A 19,123-nucleotide genomic window follows, 5' to 3' on the forward strand; every position below is an offset into this window, starting at 1 on the left:
TCTTAGGTTCCCTAACACAGGGATTTCCAGGGATTTCAAAATTTTTATTGCCTTCTTTTTACCTATAAACAGGAAATTTTTATATTGTTGGTATTTGTAAGAATTAAAATGGCTTTAAATAGCTTAAGTCTAACATACTGTGTTTATTGAGTTATCAGTAGGAGCAGTCATAGTGCTAAAATCTAGAGATGCAAAAGGAATGGAAAAAAATTTTCTGCTTAAATCTGGATGTGGACATGGAACATGAGACAAACATTTTTCCCTCCTTGGGGGATGAATTCAGAGGATGGGATATCTGAGCCAGGAGATTAGGTCTGAGGGGTGGGCTGTGGTTGATCAAGCAGCACACTTCTGAGATTGAGGGAAAAAAATGATGAAGCTAGTTAAGGCATGAAAGAAAAGTTCTAGAAGGAAGTCTAAAGTGGAAACTGGAATTATACTGGATTAGCAACAATACTGTAACTAAAGGAAAATATTTAACACTTGCAACTGAAATGATTAATTAAAGTTTGGAAGGGTAAAACATTGTACTGTATTTTGAATCTGGACTTTCTATATTTACAAAATGATTTTAGAATGTTTTACAAATATGAAGAGTTTTCACAGACTTATTCAAAAAACATTAAGTAAATAAAAAAATCAAAAAGAAATTTCAGAAACAAAAAATTTATATTCTCAAGTATGCATTGTGTAGCTCAGTTGATAAGGAGAAGCGAGTCCTGAACTATTGTCAGTGGAGTTTAAATTATTTTGTGTTCTGCTGAGTGTTTCTCTGCCCTTAATTTTCTGAAAATATGCCTATCAAGAAGCAAATGATGCCCCAGAAGCAAGGTAAAATTTAATGTGGTTAATTTAAGTAATAAAGTGAAAATGTTAGTTTTGTTGAAAGGTGGCGTGTCTTTAGTAGAAGTTGGGCATTGGTATGGGAAAAATGAAGCAAATATCTGCAGTTCAGTCTTAATAATTCATCTTGAGCCCTCAGTTTTTCTTCAGTGGTTGTCTCCTTGGAACCAGATACCTCTGAATGCTAAGGGTCTATTGTATACATACAAAATATGTGACAGTAATTGTACTAAACTATGAAAGTTTGTATTTAGATATGTTATTAACTATAAAGAATGATTGAAAGATAAACAGAGAGAAATAAATGAATTTATACACATCCACTGACCTGATCATGGCTCTCTGCATAAGCAATACACTTTTCAAGGTAGCGTCGATTTGTAAGCGTATACACTATATTTCCCATATTCCAATCTTCATCTTTAAATTCTTTAAGTAGCTAGAAAAAGAAAGAAAAATAAACTTCTGAACAAGCTATATTCTTTTTAAATATCAATCTGACGACATACATCCTATCAGTTCAAATGATTTGGGAGGTAGAAATTAGCTTATCCACACAATAACAGTATTTCATTGTTTAAATATTTAGTGAAACAACAGCTTTCATAAAAATATGTAAATGGAAATGGTATAGTATTTGTGTTTGTGTGTATGCTTTGTTTTTGTGTAGACGGTTTAAATTATACTATATGATCTTTCCAGTTTTTTTCTTATAATAACTAAATAACTACTTAACTACTGCTTCATGGTAAGTGTCTACAGTAAAGAGTTGTTGCATAACATGTTTTCCTGTAACTTTCACAAACTAGAGTACACTTACTATATCTTTAGATTTGAATAAAACATTTTAGTGGGGAGGGTTTTTATTCTTAAACAATGATAATTAAAACAATAATTATTTTAAAGTTTAAAGTTGTACATGACACTGTTAACTCTCTTGCATCCATGAATTGCTCTTTCTTAATCTATCACTTTGTAACTCTTATTTTTATTCCTTCCCACCACTGCGGACATCATGAAAACTCTCTTCCTCTGCCTATCCTAGAAAAAGCTGATATTCTTCAAGATAGTGTTCTAAAGATAGCCTCTTTCTTTTATTCAACATACTCTTTCTGGTTAGGTTATTTTTCTGTTCAAAGTGTCAAGTGACTTCTGTGACAGACAGAATTCTCAGATGACCCCATGACTATTGCTCTCTCCTGTTTACATCTTTGTGTGCCAAAGGAATCTTTCAATGTGATGGATGTCCTCTGAAGAAAAGTGAGAACATACCTGAGTAATGCTTTAAGATATTAAAGTTGAGAGGTAATTTGATACACAACAATAGAAAATTAATGTCAATTTTGGTGGCAGAATGCATAGCTGATACATGCAACAACCTGGATTAAACTCCAGAGAGTTTTGTTAAGTGAAAATGTCAATCCAGAAAGGTTACATACTGCCTGATTGCATTTATGGAACATTTTGGAAAAAGGGTGGAGATCAGACTAGTGGATTAAGGTGTAGTTGGGGGTCAGAGGGAAATGGATGTGGATAAAAAGCAGGCTGAGCATATCTTGTGTTGACAGAAATATTCTGTACCTTAACTAGATCAGTGTCAGTATACTAGTTGTGATAGTGTACTATTAGATTTGCAGGACAGAAGTTATTTTCTACAACTGCAAATGAATATACAATGATTTCAAAATAAATAAAATCTGTTTGGATATACCAAATCATATTAAATGCTCAATAACTATTTGGTAGAGTAAATTAATATGAGAATATCCCCATACAAGAGTACTTCAGTATTTAAAATGGATCAAATAAATGAAAGGAAATATATAGAAACTTTTGAATATTTTAGCCAAATATTTTTAAATAAATGACTAATGTAAAATATTCAAAATTACTTGATTATAAAATAATACAAGTTGAAAGTTATACATAGTTTGCTTTGAAACACAAAACCATGAATGAAAAGAGGCATTCTAATCTGTTTTCAGACACTGGATAGAAAACAGCACAGGCCACTTATATTTTGACTATGCTTATTATTTGGTTTAATACTCTTGCACGTTTTATTGTTATTTTGGGGAATAATAGTCTTTCACTGAATTATTTTAAAACATTTCTGACATAAAAAAGAGGAAATTTACTGTGTCTAAGGGTTTTAATTTTTTAACTTCCTCTAATTGTATTAACTAAGGCCCCCATTTTGTTGATGCAAAATTTTTTAAATAATTACAAAAAATAGAAGATGACACCTGCTTTCATAGAATGTATAATCTAAGATGGGATGATCATATCTTAAACATAGGATATGTTTTTCCGTCTGTATGATGCACTCCTACTACAGAACCTTAAGCATATAAGGTACTAAAATGTTTATCAGGTTAACTTTAAGGATTTTGGAGAAAACATCAATATTCCAAGAGCAATACAGCCCACTGTGAGCTATGATTGGAAAATAATTCTAGGTTGGTGTACACTTTGAAATATTCTTGAATCTGCGCAAAGAATCCTAAAGGCTTTTCAGCAAGAAATTAAAAGTAATATTTGGCACTTGTGAGGAAAAGAGGATTTCATGAAGGACTAAAAAAAGTAAGAGGAGGAGGCTGATAAAGAACTTTATACCAACATAGAAATTTGTTTTCAAATATATATATATATATATATTTCAAAAACATAAGGCTACCTTTTGATATATTAAGCCAGAACAGTTATTTGCCTATTTGTTTGATTTCTTAGGCCTAAAAGTTCATAAAATAAGTTGGCTTTACACCTGGTAATGTTTAAGGAATGATTGTAATGGAGGAGCACAAGTTGTTTAGATAGAGGATTAATAGCACACTTGTGCATTGCATCATGTGTTTGGGGATATAGGAAAGACAGTAAGAGATGATTACAATAATGACATCCTTAGAGGAGGGTCTACTTCAGAGAAGGGTCTTCAGAGGAGGGTTTTTCTAGCATGTGGTCTCATAGAACTAGCTCATGTGTACCAAAGGGTTCATCAGAGATCTTTGATTATTTATATACATGTTTGGCTCCTTGAACATATTTAACCCTTGATTACACAAGTGGATACTCCAAAATGTCCTACATCAAAACTAAGTTTATATAATTCCCTTAGGTCTTTTAAGCAAATATCAAATTAAAGAAATAAATACACACACACTCATACACATAATCCAAACTACTTGAACAATCACTAAATTTAATTAATCTATATTGAAAAATAATGTGTAAAGTACCATATACTATTATTTCTTCCTAGTGCCTGACACATAGTAAGTACTTTTAAATGCTGAATGAAAGTATGGGTGACTCCAAATTTGTTGAGGAAAATACCATACTATGAAGCAAGTACAATGAACTAAGAGTAACTTCTACATTCATGGATGATGTCCAGGCAGAATAAATGCTTTAGTAAAACTCAATAAAGTTTAAGAACAGAACATGTAAGTTTCATTGATTTGTTTGATAATGCAAGATTCCATTTATCAGTTAATGTTATATGAGTCATATTTTCCTTTCCTAAATAATACAAATATGAATACTTTATAATGTCTCTTTTAAATTTTGAGAATCACCTGATTAAAAAAAGAATAAGAAATGACACAATAGAAAAATTTAACACTTTAGTTGCATTATCTGTAAAATTAACGATCAAGACTAAGAACTAAACTGAAGAACAAATAAACCTACAATAGTAGGTTTCCCACAGGAAAAAATATTTACTTGAAATCCTACCTGGATCCACTTATCTGGTATTGCCATGGCTAAGCGATAGTCAAAGCCACCCCCACCTTGGGAAATTGGAGAACACAGAGCTGGCATTCCTGATACATCCTAAAACAAAGTACATCAGCATTAACAGTTCATATTGCTCCAACTTTTAGTAAATATTTTCTAAAGCAAGGATTTGCTGCTGTTTTTGCTCACTGATATAAACCAACAATCTAGAATAACAGAACACAAAGCCAGAACTCAAAAATATATTTACTGAGTGAATAAGCAAACATGCTATAGGAATTTAAATAAGACATCATACTTGAATTTGAGGATTCATCAGCTAGAACCCACCTATACATACACAAATTTGTTTATCATGACATAACAATGCACTGTACTTAGGATAACTGACACAAGCTTTTCAACATGTACCAATGCCCAAACTCTTCCTTGGATTATAATTCTTACTTCTTGTAAAAGATAATCAGAGTCTATGAACTCTTTGAGGCAGCTCAAATACTGCTTTTTTATAATGTCAGAAAGGCTGTGAAAAAAGAAGTATATGACGCCTATGAACTCACAAACAATTTAACATTTTCTTACAGAATAGAGATATTAGTAAATATACTACATGTTAGGATATAGGCATAAGAAAAAGCTGACTAATAATATTTTACATCTGCATAGTTTTTTACAGTTTATTATGGAAAAAGGATGGTCAACAGAGAAGGAGATACTTAAAAACTTAAGTCACAGTTTCATAGGTATTATCAGTAAAATTCATTATATGTATTGGCCAAAAACATATATTAAAGTATGACATATTTGATACATTGTAAGAAACTTTGTAAATACCACAATGCACCCCCACAAAACAAAACAAAAATAAAAAGAAATCATCAGGCATAATATTAGGTACTGGTATAACAGACAAAATACCTTTCCAGAGTTTTGGTGAGACCATTCTATCAGGAAAGACTGCTAACAGACTGATACTAAAGATCAAGAAAGTGTTAAGATGTGCTCTTCATTTTCATTTTTATTAACATAGTCATTGTGCAGAGGGTATTTATCTTGCCAATTCCCAATAGCCTTACATTGTACATTGGTTAGACTGCCCCAGCATCTGTCCCCACACATCCCCCTCCTACCCTACTTAAAGCAATTGCAAGAGGTCATTGTTGTACTTCATGTATGTATATGAAGCCCATCAACCACACCATTTACCATTATCTCCTTCATTTACCTCCCTCCTCCCACAAGTACCTATTTTATAGTCCTGCCTCATTTTGATCAAAGTTATGTTCCACATTGGTATGTCCTCTCCATACTGGTATGTCTAAATGTTGTTTCGGGAAATGGAAATGGAATCTAAAACCTAGACTCATTCATATGAGTTGTTTGCAGCAATCTTTTGAAAGTGGAAAGTTGGTGACTTCTCTGAAACTTTCAAAGAAAAGAAAAGGTTAAATATAAAAGTAACCAACATAAACATACTCAATGTTTTAAAGACTTCATGTCTAATGTTACAGCATATAGAAATGATTATGCGTCCTGAATGAAATTAAAATATTTCAAATTCTTTAATACCTAAAAGGCACTTAGGAAAATTCCAAGAGGGAGAATTCAATTAAGGTGTTTTATTAAAAGATAACTGTGTAGAATGGTGGATGAATTCTAGAAAAAAAAGGAATTTTTGTAATTGTCATTATACATAAAGTCATATATCTACTATAGAATTTTATATAAAATTACATTACTTATTCATTATAATATATTTTTTGTCTTAAAAAACGTTCATGAGGATCAATTCTACATTTTGAAGGGACTCCCACTACACAAAAAAGTGATGTATTGAAATTGAAGTAGTTTTCAATTTAAGTAGAATAAATTGAAGGCACATCTTGTTTTAAAAAAATCTAAAACTAAGTAATATAAAGCAGGCTGAAGATTCAAAGTTTCATTGGTAGAAAACATTGATAATCAGACAAGAGCTCCCTAGATGATTAAACTATTTTATTTGAAATGAATGGAAAGATCAATGTAACAATTTTAACTTTCAAGTATTAAATAATTGCCTCTTTTTCTTCAGTACCCACTTTTGATTTGGACTATAATTAATTATTTGTAGTAATCTGTCATATATAATATCTCTGCTTTGGATTGCCAAAAATGTAATTGACAAAAATTAATTTTTTGATGTGTGACAGACAAAATTAAAACACTATATAAATGAAGAAATAAAAGTTAAAATACACTCTGATAGGTGTTAAACGACATTTAGTGCATAAAGAATTTGCCTGGCCTGATGTAGATAGGTAGAGAGTGTGAATTAATACTGAGTGTCCAAATTACATGCAGTTTTGGAATTGTTTTTTAATTCTGCATAAGAACTTATTTCAGGAATTTAAGGTCAGTCTCTTTAGTCCCATAAATATTTAGAAAGCAAAAGGCCTTAAGGAAATAAGACTGTTCTCTATCTAGAGACAAACATGAAATCCTTCTAATAGCTAGAGAGTTTTGGTTTTGAGAAATGAATACAAAAAAGGGTATGAAATAATAAATACTATAAATATAACAGATACTATATATCTTAGTGAACTATACTTTAATTTTGAGTCCTTTTTAAAATAAGGTATCCTAACTATATTTATATGCCTACCACTACAGCTTGTTGTATACAAACTACTGTTTGTAAAACACTTTTACATGCTAAATTCAATTTTAATAATTCCTGGTTAGAGTACTCAGTAAACCATGGAGATTTAGTACTAAATTTAAGTTAGCATAAGTATTTAGCAGACTTCTTAATTTGTCACATTTACCACCAAGAGGAGAATTGTCAATTATGCATATACCAAATTCTAGCATTACAGTAGAGCTTTGGGACAGTTAATCATGAACTTTCAGTAATCATGACTAATTAGTGAACATGTGGCAATACCAGAGCAGTAACATAAACAAGAAAGGTAACCACATCAGAGCACGAAAGGCTTCAGAGAAGCTTTGCAGGCAGTGATGCATGCCATCTCTAATGATTAAACCCCAAAAGGAAAAAAAAAAGTAGATAAATACATAGACAGACACACATTAATATTCAATTCTTTTCTCTGCTGAAGGTCTCAGGACGGAAGGACCTGTACACTGATTAGGATATTTTCTTTCTAATCACCGGCATTTTTCTCTTCAATAATGGAATGGTGACAAGTAATTAGGGTATATTATCTCCTAATAGAAAAACAGTGAATTCTAAATAATATGCCACCTATACACAACAGCTGTACTATAGTTAGAGTCCCATTTCATTTTTCCAATTATTAACAACATGAGATCAAATATTCAAATAGTGCAAGCTAACAAAATGGTCTGTATTAAAGGGGTCAGATGGTAAGAGATCACTATTTCTTTACCTCAGCTACTGTTACAGAATCGGGATACAGTGTGTGAACCAAATGATTTGCCAACATGAGATAAATCAAGGCATCTTCATCTACTTGTAGTCCAAAATATTCATTGTAATCACCTGAAAAACCTTGACCTAAAGAAGAGAAAAAAATATAGATACATTATATCAAACCTTAACTCTGAGACACACATACCCAAAATTGATAGGAATTATGTTATTGTCAGAAACTGTAATGATATTACTGTCAGCAAATGTACTAAGTCAGAAAAATATTCCATGTTGACACTCAGTTCAGACAATCCTCAAAAATCAATTTTTTTCTAAAACAAATAAAGATATAATTTAATTCTAATTGAATTTTACAGCAGAAAAATAAGGTGATATGATATTAAAAGGAACTGTAGGAACTTAAGACACTAAACTCTTCTAAAATCAATGAACCAATTAAGAAATGGGCAATTGTACTAAACAGAACTTTTTCAAAAGGAGAAATTCAAATGGCCAAAAAGCACATGAAAAAATGCTCACTATCTCTAGCCATAAAGGAAATGCAAATCAAAACCACACTAAGATTCCACCTCACCCCTGTTAGAATAGCCATCATAAAAAACACCACCAACAACATGTGTTGGCGAGGATGTGGGGAAAAAGGAACCCTAATCCACTGCTGGTAGGAATGTAAGCTGGTGTAACCACTCTGGAAAAAAATTTGGAGACTCCTTTAAAACCTAAACATAGACCTGCCATATGATCCAGCAATCCCACTCCTGGGGATATACTCACAGGAATGCAACACAGGTTACTCCAGAGGCACCTGTACACCCATGTTTATTGCAGCGCTATTCACAATAGCCAAGTTATGGAAACAGCCAAGATGCCCCACTACTGATGAATGGATCAAGAAAATGTGATATTTATACACAATGGAATTTTACTCAGCCATGAAGAAGAATGAAGTCTTATCATTTGCAGGTAAATGGATGGAACTGGAGAACATCATTCTAAGTGAGGTCAGCCAGGCTCAGAAGACCAAAAATCGTATGTTCTCCCTCATATGCAGACTTTAGATCTAGGGCAAATGCAGCAATGTGGTTGAACTTGGATCACAAGACAAGGAGAGAACACATACGGGAGATATAGGAATAGGTAGAAAACCAAAACATGAAAGTGTCTGATGTCCCCACTCCAGAGGAACTAATATAGGAACCTTAAAATGACAGGTTATCATGAGCAGGGGATCAGGAAACAACGCAAAGATCAGTTAGAGTTGAATCAACATGGGTTGTAACACATGAGTACACGAAAACAATAATAAGAATTTCTCTGTATAGCTATCCTTAACTCAACTAGCAAAAATGCTTTGTCTTCCTTATTATGCATATGTCTTTTCTTCAATAAAATAAGTGATAAGGGCAGAATGGGACTTGCCTGGAACTGGGAAGGGGGCAAAGGGAGGAAGGGTGGGGGAGGGGTGCATGGTGGAGAAATGACCCAAACAATGTATGTACATGTGAATAAGTGAGCAAAAAAAACAAAGTAAGAAAAAAAAGGAACTGTAAAATTTAAATTCCTAATATATTTTCTATCATACCGAAAAATGTTAAGATTAAATTCTGAGAATATGATATTAGAGCCCTGAGATAAAGAAAAGCATATATGAAAAATATCATGACACTGAGACATTTATAGTTTTATATATGCTTCAAATTTTGTAATATAGATTTACTATACTCATAAGTAATAAATTATAATTAAACTCCCACACCCTAATTTGAGTTGCTTAAAGTAAATTTCACTTATTGGAATTACTTATTTTCTATTTCTTTAGTTATTTACTCTTCCTTTTGTAACTAAATAGAATCGGTGTTTAACAGCAGCCTTTTGCCTCCTTGATTCCCTATATCTAATTTCTTTTACTTTCATTCTTTTATTCCAAGTTTCCTGGATTTCATCATTGAAGAATATTTTCAAGTATAATTATGGAAATTTTCTTTCTCATCTTCTTACATGTGTACACCTCAATAATAATTGAAATATGAAATTTCCTTTTATATACATAATTCTTTGTTGTTTTTTAAATACGCAATTGACAAAAACCATATATATGCAAGTTTCATGATAAAGATGTGATATAGATGTTTACTGCCTACTAAATACCACAGACAAATTAATTACATCCATCACCACCCACAGTTACTGTGCATATGTGTGGGAGGGGCTATGAACCTTTAAATCCCAAATGAATAAAACAGTATTATTAGTACAGTCACCAAGCTATTATTAGATCTTTCATACATTTTCATCTCATACCTGAAAGCCTGTATCCTTTAACCTAAGATTTCCTCACTGCCTCTCCTTCTCAGCTTCTGGCAACCACCTTTCAGCTATTAAGTCATACCTTGTTTCCCTTAAGAATTTTGAAGACCTTGCTTCTGGAAACAGAATAATATGAATTCATCCATTTTTTTAAATCCATGAAGTAAATAAATTTTTCTTCCACATGAATGTCTCTGATTAGGATATTTTGCTTTTTAACCACTGAATATCTCTATATTACTGAAATTTCTGTGTTTGAATGTTAATATTTTAATAACAATTTTTGTAGGATAATATATGTCCTTTAACTATGCAGTTTTCCTTGGAATTTGTTCTCATTTTAAGGGAAAAATATGTTAAGTAACTCAAAAGGTTTTACTTTACCATCTTATGGACTCTCTATCCATATAAAGCATATCACATGTCCCTGAATATTGGTTCATTTCCCTAATGCCATTGGACTGTACATGACCCTCAGTAGAGGAGTTTTCAACTATGGGAGAGTCTTTCTAAACCTTTGCTATGCACAGAGGCAGGAACATGATTAAGTAGTAGCACTCTGAATATTTAACTTTCTTTGCTTCATAGCCACTTTTCAGTATTTATAGTCTAAAATTTTCTCACATTTTTTGTTCACTTGTTGCTAGTGATTATGTGGCCATTAAAAAAAAAGCGTCCATGTTAGCTATTGAGACAATTAAGACCAAGATTCCACTTTTTATAAGTTTTAAACTAAAGGTCTGGTCAATATTTTTAATTTACTAACTGATTGACAATTTGAAGCAATCAAATCTGTCTTTAAAATATGCACATTCTCTTCATGTATAATGTGCAAGAAGCCCACACATTCGTCAGTGTTCTCACTTATTCTTTTTCATAGTTCTTGTGTTCATATTCTCAGGGAGTTGTAATAAATGGTTTCTTAAAAAATTTAAGCTACATATTAAGGCTAGTATATTACTAAGAAGACATATTGCAAAGGAAATCATTATCTTTTCCTTACTTATAAAATATACCTTACCTCTTGGTCAAAAATGATCAGAAAAGACTATGGAGAAGGCATACAAAATGGAACAACTTTTAAAAGTGAAGTCACCATTAATGGCAATGAAGTCTTCATAACTGAGCCCCAAACCAAATTATCATCTTCCAATAAAAATAAAGAAGATTATTAGATACATCTGTAATATGTCAGGTTACCTACCCATTCCATGGTGATGATACAGCATGGAAGTAACACCATCAAAACGAAATCCATCGAAGCAATATTCTTCCAACCACCATCTTAGGTTTGACAGAAGGAATCTTAAAACCTCCCAGCTAAAATATTAGACAAAGATGTATTTTAGCCCAGGGCAAATACTGTTTTATTATTGTTATTCATTTTTTGCTAAGAGTATCAATTATAGTTTTAAATCTGTCTCAAAAATCATGAAATTCAAGAAACATATCACAGTAAAATCAGAAAACAACTAATAAATAATCTCACTTTTGTAATGAAACTCATACTAAAAAGAAAATTATTAAATTTCTTTTAATCACAAAATCCTTTAGTTTCTAAGTAAAACTAATAGAATAAAAGGTATAAAAAGGGACACTTGCTGTATCTCCAGCACCCAGAATGGTAATTACACATAATAGTGGCTGAAAAGAAAATATGAAACTTTTCTCAGAATTTCTTCAAGATTTTTTATGTAAAGTAATATTTTCTCCCTTTCAGAAAACACAGTTTTATTATCTATAAAAAAGTAGCTTAATGATAATCTGGAAAAAATTCATGTTATTATTTTCAAATATAAATATTTCAGGATAAAAATGTAAGAAGGAATAAAAGGAATACAAATAGGTAAAGAAACTGTCAAAATATCCCTATGAACTGAGAAAGAATATATGAAAACAATTCCATTTACAATAGCCTCAAAAAAAATCAAATACCTAGGTGTAAACTTAACAAAGGATGTGAATGACCTCCACAAGGAAAACTATAAACTTCTGAAGAAAGAGATTGAGGAAGACTATAGAAAGTGGAGAGATCTCCCATGCTCATGGATTGGTAGAATCAACATAGTAAAAATGTCGATGCTCCCAAAAGCAATCTACATGTTCGATGCAATTTCCATCAAAATCCCAATGACATTCATCAAAGAGATTGAAAAATCTACCAGTAAATTTATATGGAAACACAAGTGGCCTCGAATTGCCAAGGCAATACTCAGTAAAAAGAACAATGCTGGAGATACCACAATACCTGACTTCAAACTATATTACAAAGCAATAGCAATAAAAACAGCATGGTACCTGCACAAAAACAGACATGAAGACCAGTGGAACAGAATAGAGGACCTGGATATGAAGTCACACAACTATAACCAGCCATGAAGAAGAATGAAATGTTATCATTTGCAAGTAAATGGATGGAACTGGAGAACACCATTGTCAGTGAGGTTAGCCTGGCCCAAAAGACCAAAAATTGTATGTTCTCCCTCCTATGGGGACATTAGATCAAGGGCAAACACAACAAGGGAACTGGATTTTGATCACATGACAAAGAGAGCACAGAAGGGAGGTATGAGGATAGGTAAGACACCCAAAAAACTAGATAGCATTTGTTGCCCTCAATGCAGGGAAACTAATGCAGATACTTTAAAGTGACAGAGGCCAATAGGAGAAGGGGACCAGAAACTAGAGAAAAGGTTAGTTCGAGAAGAATTAATTTAGAAGGTAACACACATGTACAGGAAAGCAATGTGAGTCAACTCCCTGTATAGCTATCCTTATCTCAACTAGCAAAATTCCTTGGTCCCTCCTATCGTTGCTTACACTCTCTCTTCAACAAAATCAGAGATAAGGGCAAAATAGTTTCTGTCTGGTAGCAAAGGGGTGGGGGGGAGAGAGAAGGAGTGGGAGGGTAAGGGAGGTGGCGGGAGCAAGGGGGGAGAAATGACCAGAACATTGTATGCACATATGAATAAAAGAAAAAAATAAAGAAGAGAATATACTCAATTTATGTGAATAGACAGACTTTTGTAATAGATAAATATAAAACAAAGTCCTGTGGTAAACAAAAAAGAAATGACAATGGAACATGTAATTTAAAAGTTCTAACTAATGGGTAATTTAATTTTTTTTTCTACTTTTTTATTATTGTTGTAGTGGGGGTATGTTTTGACATCTACAAAAGTTCTTACAATATATCACAGTTGAATTCACACCCTCCATCATTCTCCATCATTCCCACCCACATTCCTAGAATAGTTCAACATGTCTCATTTTTCCATTTGTATTCATGAATAGATCTCCGAAATACTCTTAACCTGAAACAATGTCTTTAAAAAGCCTTAAAAAAAATCACCAAATGTTAAAATTATAGGAATAAATCAAATTTATGATGCTTGCAAAATATCTATCATTTTATTTTATAAATCAGTACAACAAAATAAATGTGCCCCATAAAAGGGACAAAACAATACACAACATTCTAGCAGAGGGCAGTTTACCTAGATCAAAATTAGTACATACCCCAAATTTAGAAGGATTTTTAATCAAAATCTTAGAAAAGACTTAGGAAAAATAAATCAGACCTAAAATTTTAATAACAGCAAAGGGAAGGCAAAAGGAAAAGTATTAAGTCCCTGGCTCAATACATTTACTAAAACTAGATTTTAGGAAAATTAAGCAAAAATAACAAGCTTTATAAGTGTAACACTTTAAAAGTAGCTAGCCTTTATTGTGTAAGAGAAAATAATAGAGCAAGAAATAGGGGAAATACAAACTCATAAATGTTCCAGTTTCTGTGCTATAAAGTTAGTGTTTGTTATCTCACCTATGGTAACTTAAGAGAAACTAACCCTTTATATATCCTGTTGCTTGTTGAAAGTAATTTAAAAACACATTGATTGCACTTAGGTCACTAAATCAGGTTATTAGCGATCATCCAAGTGAAAGGATCAGAAACACTGAGGTCTGAGTCTGTAAAATAGCCATACCACAGATATTAGTATTTGCATGCAACAATAAGAACTGAAAGGTGAAAAACAGGTTGTAGACCGTGTCATTGTAATGAAGATGTAGCTTTGTTTTTCCTTTCCTTGCAACATATAAACAATCAACTTGAGGTAGATAATGTATTTAAATATTGTATATTTATCTCAGATCACATAACTTATTATAAGAAAGCCAATCTAGGGGTATTCAAAACCACCTCAAGGTTCAGAGATTCAGTGTAGAGAACTTCACTAGAAGATCCAGCGTATTTTGTACCTGTGGCTAATATTTTTTGTTGTTTTGCAAAATAAGAATTTAAAGCAAAATGACCAAATGAAAAGTTTCATGGGACAAACACCAGAAGTAACTAGATGCAAACTTCTAAGAGCCCTGTCCTAGTCCTAACCTAACTCATACAGGACACACTTAGTTTCTATGACAATAACTTGTAATAACACTTGTAAATGGTTACCTACCAAAGAAGCTCACCAGATACTCAGTTTCCTGGGTTTTATTGGGGAATGGGGATCTGGCACCCCCTTCTTTGGTACACATCAAAAACTAGACTCTTAGATAGAAAGTAGGTGATCAGCATAATCACATTGTTCATTCAAAGAATATAAGAGTGGAGACCCTGTTGACAGTTCTACACATGGTGAGAACCCTCCTAAAATCTAGGTTTACATTCAGTTACCAAGGTCAATATTGTAGGCAGGCATTTTTCATGACAGCAGTATTAGTCCTGCTGCGACTTTTTTCTCCACAAAAGTAGAAACTATGCTTTATTATGTAATTGTAAAATACTTAGCGTTACAGGTTTCCAGAAGAAAAAAATATTTTAAAGTAATTTTATGTCAAAGATACTCAAACCTCAAAGCCAAGCAGAAGTAACTTAAATATGCATTACAAACCTAAATACAAAAGGACATCCAGCTGAAGTAGCCTATTCTGAACTTTACTGTCCAGCAGATACATGAACAATGGAAACATTAACATCATACATGAATGAACTAGTTTGTTGAATCCAAAATTTGCCTTTTAAATGGAGCAATGGTACAAGCTTAAGGAATATGTCAACAAGTAAAAATACAGATTTCAGAGAGATGTCCAGTACTATTTCTACTCTCACAGTTTTCAAATTTAGCACTCATAAATTCTACTTTCCAATCTTTGGAGAATTGAGAAGAAGAAGAGTTATAATGTATTGCAAACTACGACTTGAATTAGAAATATTGCTCAATGTGCTCTCTAGTAATAAATGAAGTGAATCATCTCAATTGAACGATTTGCCTTGAGTCAAAGTATGAAAATGTCTGGCAAAGGGTATGATAAAAAAGGCAATTCACTTTTCTACCTGAAAATGTCATCACACAGGCCATAACACAGTTGATATATCCAGTTGATTATGGAGTCCCATAAAAACATAAAGCAGAATTTAAGAGCAGTTTTACTTTGGTGTATTCCAACAGACAAGGAGGGACTTATATTTTAAGGTTACTCTATTGACATAGATTTTAAAAAATCCTTTCCTGCACATGTATGTAAATACAAAAATGATACCTGCTGAAAGTATTCCAGGAATGGGAGAGGGGAGAATAATGGAGAGCAATGGAAGGGGTAAATTCCAGTATGATATATTTGACACATTGTAAGAACTTTTGTAAATGCCACAATGTATCCCCACCCAACACAACAATGAAAAAAAAAAAAAAAAAACCCTTTCCTTACATACCACTGGAAAGTCTAGTGTTGGAATAATTAGAAGAGGTAGGTGCTAACTTTTCTGTGTATACACACACACACACACACACACACACACACACATATGAATAAATGGTCAACATGAAAATGTTTGAGGATAGTCTTTTTGGTGATTAGCTTCATATTTAAAACTTATAACATGTAATTTAGGAACTAATACTAAGTATTAGTATTAGTAGTATAAATAGTATAAGTAAATGTAGTATAAGTTAATGGCTAACTGCCATTTAATTTTTATGAAACAAAAACAAAATCCTTAAAATCCAAGAAAAGATACTGAAATGTAGCTTTCTTGTGAATTGCAAGACACTAAAAATGTTTAAATCACAGGTGTCTAACAGAGAAACTGAGCACATTGATAATACACACTTAAGAGGATTTCTGGCAATCAGAAAAATCAGGACTCTAATTGGTTTAGGTGTCTAAAATATTCAACCTGTAATCAAGTAATGAGGTTTATTAATGAAAGTTTTGTCATACACATATAATTCCAATATTAAGGCTTATAGTAAATATCCAAAAAATAAAGAAAAATACTGCTGATTGTCTCACATTCTGCCAATAAACTTTATAATGAAATAAAACACAGCCAAATTTTCTTGGCGAGCAAATATAATCAGATACAATGACAATTATTTAATGAAATTACATTTTGTAATCCAAGCCTATTTGCCTAATGTTCTATTTATTTGTGGTCCAGAAAAACCTCTGAGATATTACAAAACAAACATCTTGGTTCACTGAATATTACTAAACCTCCTAATGTCATTATCATAATAAATAGAAGACATTCACTGAGGCTGAAGGGCTATTAAATAGTATAATCATAGACAATGAAGCAAAAGCCTCAATATTTTGCTGTATATATTTCAACTGGGACAACAATTGACTTAGAGGAAGAAGATATTTTGAGTTTTTTTTTTATCTTTTATCAAAATGGTCATCATGCCAAAAGAAAAAAACGATAGTCTTACATTACAATAAAAATATCTTTAGCAAGATATTCTAAAATGTTGCCACTGGAAAACAGATAACCTCTAACAACCTACTATTTTAAAAAATTTAACCAATTCATTAATCAATTTAATTTTAAATTGAACAATAAATAAAAACATACATTTTTGCTAATAGTTAATTATTTCAGTCCATTGGAACTGAATGTAATATGATCTAAAAGTGATAATGTACATATAATAGCAAAATTTTTAATCGAATTTTCACAGTACAGGTAGTTATTTTAAATTAAAATTTAGGATACTATAGTTTGAATATCACATTTTCTAGACTTCATCCTGTACAACTTTACATGACATAAATTACTATACTGTTTCATCAGTTTATAATCCATTGAACCCTGATTACCCATATTTAGTATCAGAAAAAAGTTTTCCTTCCCAGGCCTAAATTGTACTTATAATATATTGTATCAGAATGATCTCTATTTGTCTTTTAAGTAAATCTGATCAGACATTCACTAGGAAATAAACAGAAAGGGATGACATATTGTGCCTTTATATGCTATGTGCTTTCAATTATGTTTGTACTAAAAAGAACTTGAGAAATTTTCAAGTTTTATTTTTGTCTAATTTAACCTGTGTTATCTGCTCAAAGATGATGAAAAGGCAAACTTGAAGGGGAGTGTACCTAGCCTTGTGTGTGTCTGTGTGTGTGTGTGTGTGTACAATGGACCACCAAGGTGGTAAAAGCTATGTTCTGGTATTAGGAAAGAAATAATGTGGTCAGGTGCCAGGGGTTCACACCTGTAATCCTAGTTACTCAGGAAGCAGACATCATCAGGATCAAAGTTGGAAGCCAGGCAGGGAAATAGTTCCCTAGACACTTTCTTAAAAATAACCCACCACAAAAAAAGGCCTGGGAGGGGGGCTCAAAGTGTAGCAATTAATGATTTCCCTGAGTGATTAAGTACTTAATAAATTTAATATCAGGTGTTTCTACATTAGCTCATATCCTTTTGTTTTCTAACAAAGATAGTTCATTAATGCATTAATGTTTATAAAATAAATTTTTAATATTTCAAGACATCTTAGAACCACATTTTTCAAAGAGGATCTAAAACGTTGAGGAACCTGCGGTCTAGAAAGCAGAAAGCCTAGCTAAGGATTTATGTTTTGGTAAAGCTGTTCCGTTTAATGAAACATGGGGTATTTTGTGAAATTTTTATATCTTATCTAAACAAGTAGTATTCATTTCCAGAATAAATCACTGTAAATTATCTAGCTACATGTATGCACATATAAGGAACTATATAAAGATTCACATAAGCCTATGTTTTCCAAACAAGATTAAAAGGATTATCTTACATATATAATTAATATAAATAACTGGTTCACATCAAAATAAGCAACAGTGACTTGAACATATACAATATATATCATGACAAGATTCATACTATAATCAGTAATCAATTTTTAAGTGCTTATTTTAAATGTACAAGTTTGAAAAGTTAAATATTCATTTTTTCCTTCTGGTTTACTTTCATTAGATTAAATATACATTGGAATAAGCTATTATAAAACTCTTTATAGAAAAATACATTCCTGTAGTTGATACTTCCTCATTATCTTATGCAAGTTATAATTAGGGATAGGATGTTTATTTAATTATACTTAGTTTCACTTCAAAAGATGGCTTGAGAAAACCATATATACATCTAAACTTACAGATATATTTATACAAAGATATATATATATAATGCATTTAAATACCATCGAAAATAAGGAAAATGTAGATGGAATGGAGTAAAGATCTTGCATCTGAAAGATATAAGCATAAAGCATCTGGGAATAATGTTTTATCTAGCACAAAATAATTATCATTTTATAAACCATAGTAACTTTACACAGACAACAGGATTCTCCGTGACTATCCCAGAGTAACTACTATTTTAGATAATTTTAAAAGAAAACTCCACTATAATCTATATTTAAAGAATTATATTTAAAATGCCAAGGAATTAAAAAAATTTTTTTTAATTTTTATTTATTTATTTTATTATTGCTGTGTTGGGCAGGGGTACATTGTAGCATTTACAAAGGTTCTTACAATGTATTCAAATATATCATACTTGAAATCACT

The 19,123-nt window shown here is 31.8% G+C and overlaps 1 protein-coding gene across 2 annotated transcripts in view; it reads right to left on the bottom strand.

Moving 5' to 3' along the window:
• Positions 1-19,123, bottom strand: part of Gbe1 (1,4-alpha-glucan branching enzyme 1) — a 278,447-nt gene that overhangs the window by 80,616 nt on the left and 178,708 nt on the right. For both annotated transcript variants that reach the window (XM_074072930.1, XM_074072931.1), the window contains exons 8-11: positions 11,487-11,602; positions 7,971-8,098; positions 4,579-4,677; positions 1,172-1,282 (exon numbers count right to left, since the gene is read on the bottom strand). In XM_074072930.1, the coding sequence (XP_073929031.1) occupies positions 1,172-1,282; positions 4,579-4,677; positions 7,971-8,098; positions 11,487-11,602 (454 nt within the window). The remainder of the gene's footprint in view (positions 1-1,171; positions 1,283-4,578; positions 4,678-7,970; positions 8,099-11,486; positions 11,603-19,123) is intronic.

This window comes from Castor canadensis, chromosome 5, assembly GCF_047511655.1.
Source record: "Castor canadensis chromosome 5, mCasCan1.hap1v2, whole genome shotgun sequence".
Taxonomy (NCBI): Eukaryota; Metazoa; Chordata; class Mammalia; order Rodentia; family Castoridae; genus Castor; species Castor canadensis.